This window comes from Sus scrofa, chromosome 11 (assembly GCF_000003025.6).
Source record: "Sus scrofa isolate TJ Tabasco breed Duroc chromosome 11, Sscrofa11.1, whole genome shotgun sequence".
NCBI classification, from domain to species: domain Eukaryota; kingdom Metazoa; phylum Chordata; class Mammalia; order Artiodactyla; family Suidae; genus Sus; species Sus scrofa.
Window position 1 is genome coordinate 77,522,988 of NC_010453.5, and position 8,301 is coordinate 77,531,288.

The 8,301-nt window shown below is 58.6% G+C and overlaps 1 protein-coding gene across 11 annotated transcripts in view; it reads left to right on the plus strand.

Annotated features, from left to right (window-relative positions):
- The window catches only part of ARHGEF7 (Rho guanine nucleotide exchange factor 7), a 103,650-nt gene extending 95,636 nt beyond the window's left edge, over positions 1-8,014 (plus strand). For 8 of the 11 annotated variants that reach the window (XM_021065923.1, XM_021065934.1, XM_021065929.1 and 5 more), the window contains 3 exons: positions 4,417-4,516; positions 4,730-4,784; positions 5,894-8,006. In XM_021065923.1, the coding sequence (XP_020921582.1) occupies positions 4,417-4,516; positions 4,730-4,784; positions 5,894-6,016 (278 nt within the window). In that variant the 3' untranslated portion in view covers positions 6,017-8,006. Of the gene's footprint in view, positions 1-4,416; positions 4,517-4,729; positions 4,785-5,893 lie in introns of all 11 variants that reach the window. The other 3 variants (XM_021065924.1, XM_021065933.1, XM_021065922.1) reach the window with 2 other exon arrangements.

Consider the following 8,301-nt stretch of genomic DNA (forward strand, 5'->3'; position numbering starts at 1 on the left):
GGGGAGGGAAGGGCTGCATAAATGGATAAAAGGCCAACCTTGAGCGTTTTCTGCTTAGACTCAGGTCCGTGTTTAGTTTTTGTTTGCTAAGGCGCATGTTCAGCTGCTGAGGAAAAGCAAAATAAAAAGAAAGGAAGAGAAGTACCTGCGGCAGGTGCGGGTGGGGCCAGAACAAGGTGCAGATGACAGACAGACAGGCCTTCCTTCCCCACAGAGGCCCTCGGGGTGTTTGTTTGTTTGTTTGTTTTAAGAAAAATGAAGTCTAGTCTTGTCATAGCCGTAAATAACAGCATTTTATTTGGGGAGAGGTTTTATTAAGTAGATTTTTAAAAATGTAATGTTTTATTTCATTCTGAAAGTCTCCATTGAGTGTAATTAGATGCAGATTTTAGAAAGCTCACGCATTTAGGAAGTCACACGGATTTTGCTGCACGTGTACTTACCGGGCTGCTGGCACATAAGCAGCTGTCCTTTTCTGACAAACCTACGCTGTGTGCGGCTTTTAGCGCAGCCCCTCATGCGTGCACAACACAGTGTGCCAGCCCTGGATTTGAGAGTCGCTCGTCACCAGATGAGGCACGAGGTGGTGGTCCCACAGCCAGGACGGCCCCGAGCCTGAGGCCTGCTGGGCCCCCTGTCCGGGAGATGGAGACGCTGCCTCCCCGTGTCTCTCCACCCAAGGCCACCGTTTTAGGGGACAGGGTTATGAGCCCGTGTCCAGTTCCTAGGTCACACTTCGGAGCGAGTTCAGGCCTCCGTGTCAGCTCCCTCTCAGCCACCTGGCGCAGAGCGACCCCTGCTGGTGGCAGTGCAGACTGTCCTGTGGTGGGTGGTCAGCGGTGGGTGTTGGCGGCTGGATTGCTGCTAAGGTTACTCCATTGTATTCACCCCTGCTGAACAGCCGCAGAGCCAGCCGGAACTTGCGTGCGTGTGTTCGCGGACACACACAGGGTTATAGGCCTGCCTCGTGCTCCTCAGACCGTTGTTCAGAAAACTGCAGAATGTCATTACTTATTGATGTTGGGCTAAGTGCAGCACCCAGACCGATTTAGGAAATGCCGAATTCAAGTTAAATGGGTATTTTTACCGAAAACCTTAAGCATGCTAAGTGTGCACTGTGAATCTCCAGGAAGTGGCCCCAGCGTTCAGCGTTCTCCAGAATTATGTGGGGCAGAATTCCAGTTATGTCTTGGAAACACAAAACTTTGGGAAGCAGGTGCTGGAACTTTCGCAAACATGCTTAGCTCTGTCTCCACCCTTTTAGAGGATTTTAAATAAAGTTCTGCTGTTCAGTTGATTTTTTTCCCAACCTACTTAATTCAGAGGACATGTGCTGTGATATCTTTAAGGAGACGAAAATGGCCTTTGGGAGAGCTTGTTACATCTGTCTGCCTTCTAAAACTTTGTTCTTAGAGGAAAACCAACGTACGTATAAACCTGGCTGGAGAATATTCCTTTGTTGTTTCATTGAGAGACTCTCGATGTTTTTTCAGTCATTTTAGGAAAATTTGGAAACTAGGCAGATGATTGGCGCTCATGGATTTCTGTCTGCTGACGAGCAATCTTCATTTACAAGCCTCCTGGCTCACCGTCCGATCCGCCAGCGGTGTTTGCACCCTGGCACGCCTCAGGAGGCAGGCAGTGCCCTCTGCCTGTGGGCCTCAAGCGCCTTCGCGGGAACAGGCTGCCTGCCGCCTCCTGAACCCGCCGGCCCCGATGCCCTCAGGTTACACAGGGCCTTGCAGGCTTCATGTTCACTTGGGGAAAGCCGTCGGTGAAAGGTACCTTTTACTTCCGTCCCCGGCACGGCCGCAGCGGTGGTTGCTTTGTCGCTGTTTTACGGGCCAAGGAGCCGAGGCTCATGGTTCGCTGTGGCGCCTGGGTGTGTCTCAGACCCAGGGCTGTGGACCCAGGAGCCCCGGCCCCTGCTCAGCAGAGTGCACGTCCCCTGCGCTTCTGCTGCTCCTGTAACGTGAAGAGCTCGGTGCTGCAGACGCACAGTGTCCTAGGTTGCCCTGGGAGGTGCAAAATGAACTGAAAAGAAATGCGTAGAATTTAACCTGCGTAAATGCTCTTAGGTTAAAAAAAGAAAGAAAGAAAGAAAAACACATCTTTTTTCACCCTGTGGTCCTTTCGCTTGTTCATTCAAATATATGTGTCACAAACTGAGTGTGACAGACACACCACCGACCGCTCATGATTTGACAGTAACCCAGCGACGGTCTGGGCGCAGAGCAGGTAGCAGCGGGGACCCGCAGGAGCTCAGCGCCCCGACCTCACCCACCTGCTCCTCTTTGCCGGGAAAGCCGAGAGGGGCCTTTGCGCTCTGCACGTCAGGCACTCACCCGAGTCCCTAGGAGCCCTTGTCTGTTTTTAAGGAAAACACACAAGCTCACGTTTCCTGAAAAAACGTAGGGCACATTGGCGTCTGTGGTGGACGCACGGGGCCTTCTGGACCTCAGAGTTCTGGCCCTGCTAAGCCCTGTGCTGCCCAGGGCTGTGGGTCACCTGCAGTTTCCTTCTAAAGCAGTATTTCCCTGTGGGGCGCGGATGTCCCAGAAGCACCTCCCATTGACTGAGAAAGTTCTAGAAGATAAGGGCCTGCAGCCCCGCACAGAGGCCCCTGCAGCAGGCGGCTGGCCGGTCACTGGTCAGCGTGATGAAGTCTCTCAGGTCACGTCCCTTTCCAGGCCCTTGTCTTGGAGGTTGTCGCCTTCTGTCTGAAACGTTGTTCCCTGGCCGGGCCAGGGGAGCCGAGCGCCGCCCTCCCTCCACGACGGGCCGGCCGGAGCCGTGGCTCCAGGATCCACGTCGGGCGTGAACAGGGGGCCGCCAGCGGGCATCTCTGAAGCAGGACCAACCCATTTCAGCCCAAACACCAGCACTACAGCAGCTCGCCTGGCTCGTGACGAGCCGAGGACACGTCCGAGGGCGACCCTGGAGTTCTTCTCGGGCGCAGAAAAGCGCCCTCCTTGGCCTGAGACGCTCACGCCGGTGACACGCAGCGGTCTTCACACCCGAGCTCCCTCGGCCTGACCCTGTGGAGGAGCCGGCCGCTTCCTTGTTCTGTCCAGCTCCCTGCGGCCTCGCACCCCGGCCTCCCGGTGCAGGGCGGGGGGCGCGGGGTTTGGATGCCAGGCCAGGGGCCGGCACCCGCGGGCCTCTTCCCTGTAGCGCGCGGCCCCAGAGGGGAGGGCTGGAGGCTCTGGGCCTCGGTCGTCCCTCTTGTCATCAGGCCGTTGCTCGTCCTGTTCTGCCAGAGGCACTTGAGCTTCTCGTAAAACACTGGTGAAACTGTGAAGGCCTGTCTTGAAAACACGTGTGTCACGCTGGCTGTCCCCACGATGTCAGGACGCACAAGTGCCATCCTCCAGTGAGGCAGCCTTAGGAGGGCAGAGCGCAGGCAAAGCAGAGAGAACGAGACCAGGCAGCTCGAGCCGCCACCTGCGAGATGAGCGAGCGTGTCCCCCACGGCAGGTGTGCTGCTGATGGGACGAGTGGCTCTGCGGCAGCGCCCCTCACAGGCGTCTGGAGGTCCTGTGTCCGTCCTCAAATGCGCATCCATGTCATTTTTCAAAAATGCATATGATGTCTGTTAGGGCTACGGAACTTAAACAGATCCTCTTCCTGTGCGTCCTTAAAGGAGACTGGCTTCTCACTTTCACCTCTTGACATGATTGGGTTTCTCAGTCGATCTCTGAGGTCCCTGTTTTGCAGTCCATGTTTATTGGGCGGCTGTCCTGGGTAAGCTCTGGTGCTGGGTCTTGGTTCAACGTTGTTCTGACCTTGTGAACAACTTGCTGCCCTTGCTGTTGGGGGAAAGGTGTTCAGGTTCCAGGGACTGTAGAGTTTTCGTAGGAGAAGCGAGTGATGACGCCCTCTTTCCGGACCACGTTCTGCCCCGCCATCAGCTGGCGCTGTGAGTGAAGTGTTTTCCGTGCCCGTTCCTGGACGTGGGAAACACTCGGTGTCCGTGAACTGCGTGATCCGACGGGAAGTTACAGTTCATGGGATGACGGGGCACAGAGCTGAGTCATGTGAATACTTTTCCCCCAGAGTTTGCATATTTCCTCCGAGATAGTCGGGGCAGTGGTCAGAACTTCAGCTCACCGCCTGTTGAAAATGTGTGGGGGTTTAAAAAATCCCCAATCCGGCTTCAGGGCCTGAAGCCAAATGAACGGCGCAGGACCTCGTGTTTCACACGCCGTGGGTCTGCCAAAGGCTGGGCTCGGTGGAGGAAGCCGGCGAACGTTGCCCTTCTCGGTCTTATTGGGAGGGTGTACGGTTTTTAACCTGCTGGAATTAACACCGGGGATTTAGGATTGGTAATTACGTAGCTTGCGTAGTCAAGTTCTCTTCTCCTTCGGCCGTGGAATTTACCTGGGGGTGTTTTTTTTTTCTTTCAAATAATGATAGGTTCACGCAAAGAATCTGCCCCACAAGTTTTGCTTCCGGAAGAAGAGAAAATTATCGTGGAAGAAACTAAAAGCAACGGTCAGACAGTGATAGAAGAAAAGTAAGATGTACTCCGGTGATTTACGGCAGGCACGCGGTCTCTGGGGGAGCGCGGGGTGCTGGCCTTGGGGGGGTGGGGTGGGGGTGGGGTCTGAAGGGACGTCTTGGCTGGGCCTGTGCCCCGGGCACGGAAGGCCGCCCGGCGCGCAGACCTGGCTGGGCGGGCGGCCGCCTCTCCGCCCCTCCCGGCTCAGGAGCCCCCCTTCTGTTTCAGGAGCCTCGTCGACACCGTGTACGCGCTGAAGGATGAGGTCCAGGAGCTGCGGCAGGTGAGGCGCCCTCCGCTTTTCCTCGCGGTGTGAGTGGGGGCCTTCGGAATGAAGCGAGCTGCCCGAGCCCCGTGAGCCCAGGGCGAGCCTGGCTTTCGGAATTGGGATTTCAGAAGTAGGTCAAACAGTTGGTCTTTTGTAAATGTGATAGCCCGGAAAGGAATCCTCGAAGGGCCTCATTTAAACGCTGTCTTCGTTGCGCTCTTCGTCATAACCCATCCCAACTTGTGTCGGAGGCGTCGTGCCAGACGCCTGAAACTCTACCATCTAGTCGCACATCTTGTTAGGTACCCGCCGTGACATTCTCTGTCACTTTCTGGTGTGAAACCATAGCAACAAGTCAATTAAAGGAGTTCCCGTTGTGGCTCAGTGGTAACGAACCGGACTAGTGTCCATGAGGATGCGGGTTGGATCCCTGGCCTCGCTCAGTGGGTTAACGGTCTGGCCTTGCCGTGAGCTGCGGCATGGGTCACTGATGCAGCTTGGATCCCCTGTGGCTGTGGTGTAGGCTGGCAGCTGCAGCTCCGATTTGACCCCCAACCTGGGAATTTCCATGTGCTGCCTAAAAAGCAAAAAAAAAAAAAAAAAAAAGGTTGGTTAAGCGTGGTTACCTGGCCAAGCAACCTGGCATGTTTGTGTATTTGTGGGTACCGGTGGGTGTGGTGTCTGAGGGGGGAGGCCGGGGAGAAGCCCGAGCACAGCTTGGCCTGGGCTGGACAGCCCGCGGGGGCCCCTGGCCACACGCTTAGAGCTGCCCTCGGCCATCCCGTCTCTCCCGCCCTTTGGGGGCTTCCTGCCGCTCTGTTGTGCGGGGGTCCCGGGGCGACGGCAGGGCACAGGCTGGCGGCCCCTCCCCGTCCCGTGTGTGGAGAAGGTTGTTGCACACCTGGAGAGTAGGTAGGAGGGACGCGAGGCGTGTCCCTGGGCCTTGTGCCGAGCCCCTCGCCCTCGGTCCGGGTGGAGACGCCGGGCCTGCTCCGTCTGTGCTTTGTCCTGCTGCCCGGGAGCGGCCGTGCGTCGCAGCCGGGCCGAAGCAGCGCGGGGCGGGTCCGGCGAGGCCCAGGTCCGCAGGCGGGGAGGTTCATTGCGTGGGGTCCGCTCACTTCCAGGACAACAAGAAGATGAAGAAGTCTCTGGAGGACGAGCAGCGGGCCCGCCGGGACCTGGAGAAGCTGCTGCGCAAGGTGCTGAAGAGCATGAACGACCCCGCCTGGGACGAGACCAACCTCTGAGCCCCCGCCCGGGGACACGCGGGACCCGGGGTGGCAGGCTGCAGGGCCTCCCGCCTCCGCCTCCGGGGTGTGGATCACGGCCGAGCCGCCCCAAGGCCCACGAGAGGGGACAGACGCAGGGCCAGCCGCGTGCTCTCCTCTCGGCGGCTCAGCTCCTCGTCCACGGTCGACGCGCTGCCTGCCGGACGCAGGCCTGGCCTTCCAGGCTCTGCGGATACGTGTAAATGCTCCCCACACGCTTCCTGTACATGCCCCGTTGTGAACGCGTGTCCGTGGTGGTTATACCCGGGCTGATCCCTGTGCTAGGAGCCCCTCCACTAGCCTCTCAGGTCCCTGCGCTGGGGCTGGGGCTCCGGCTCCCGTCCAGGGGTCTTGGGGCACCTGCCCTGCGCTCCACAGCAGCGGCCACGGCACTCTGGAGACGCTTCCCACGCAGGCCCTGTACCTGCAGACGCACCTTAGCCCCCGAGAGTCTTCTGGGGGGCGGTGTTGGGTCACCGTCGTGCAGTGCTCTGGCCGGACCCAGGGGAGTCTGGCCTCAGCCCTGAGCCGGAGTCACGTTCGCCACCAGTGCGCGGCTCTGTGTGAGCCGTGAGCGTCAGGTGCACCCACTGCGTGGGGGTCTGGCAGCCTGATGGGCAGGCTGGCCTGCACCTCCACCAGGCGCACTGCTCTGTGCCCCCTGAGAGAGTGAGAGCCTGTAAATAAGTGTATTTATTACCCGGCGCTGTGGCTTCCGGGCCTGGCCAGGGGTTCTGTGTGGGGCTGGTCTGAACCCCAAGACCTGCTCTCCGGGGCTGCAGCGGGCAGCCCGCCCTGCAGTGTGCACTGCGGCCGGAGGCATCTTTCCTCTGGGCGAGGATCCAGCAGCACGCATCGTCCAGTCCCGGAGCCATGCAGGTCGAACCCCTCCCAGATGGCAGGGGAGACACATGAGGAAGCTCCGGGGGCAGGACGGCGGTCACAGGACCTCTGCTCTCCCCTTTGCTCTTCGGAAGAGGTCTTTTTATGAGAGCGAGAAACTTAGAGAACAAGTGTCATATCTTTACAAACCAAAATCACAGCTCCGGGCACGGGAGACCTCTCAGACTTCTGACCCTTCAAGGGGCCCAGCTGTCCGACGTCCATGAACCGGGCAGCTCAGAGCAGCTGGTCCTGGGTGTCCATGGGCCCTGTGGGCCCCGTCCCACAGCGTGGAGCTCAGACTCCCCTGCCTGGTGGCGCTTCCGCGGCTCGGCCCCGACCTGCCCGCAGTCGACCGTGTAACCAGGACGGCGGCTTCCTGCCTTGGCGCTGTCCTCGTCGCCGCGGGGGCTGGAAAGCGTCGGCCTCTCCCCCTTTCCCGAGCCCTTTGTTGCCGCGGTGGTTTCAGGGACATGCGAGAGCCTGCAGGGGAGCAGGTGGATTAACTCAGGAAGCACGTTCGTCACCTGATTGCCCCACACTGACGGGCAGCGTTGCCACCAGCGTCCCGGGACGGGGCTTCTCCAGACCTGCCTTAACCGTTGATTCTCGCATCAAGGGAGACGGTGGGGGTTTTTACTGCCCCTCCCCCGGAGGGTGAGCTGCGAGTCGCTTGCATAACGTGTTACTTTTTTCCCCGAGGATCCAGGGCTTGACTGAGCTTTTTAGGGCGCAGAGAAGATGGACCTTCTAGAAACCTGCCCGTTGTAAACAGACTGCGTCTGTGTCTCGGCACCTTCTGGGGCCTGGGGGTGGCCGGGCCACTCTGCCGCCCAAGGCACCTCTGCTCCCGCCTTGCGTGGATGTGGAGACAAAGCCATTTCCTCGCCAGGGATGCGCGGCCTCTATCGTGCGCACCCCCTGCCCCCAGCCTGTGGGCTCCTGATGCCTCTGCGTCCTCCGTCCTCGGGGACACGCAGGGCCCCCGTTTACAGCTGTGGGGACACTTCCCGACACACGCAGTTGGTGGCCTGGCACTGACCACTCATGCTCCATGGTTGTAATTATTAAACTATTTTTCTTATGGTACAAACATGTCACTTTTTCTGTGACGCGTTTTTCTGGGTGTGTCACCTTTACATTTTCTTTTCATCTATTTTTAAATTGGGGTGTGAATTTCCATCACTGGGCAGATCCCATCTTAGATTTGGAATATTTGAAGAGAAGTAAAATTAGAAGACCAAGTTTGGGGGAAGGAAACGGAAGGAGAGGCTGACGGTGTGGCCCCCGCTTGGTCTGGAAGCTCAGGGGAGCGGGCCTGGGCCTCCATGAGTGAATGCGGCTTTCCTGATCCCGTGGGTCCTTTGGGGCTGTCGTGCGGC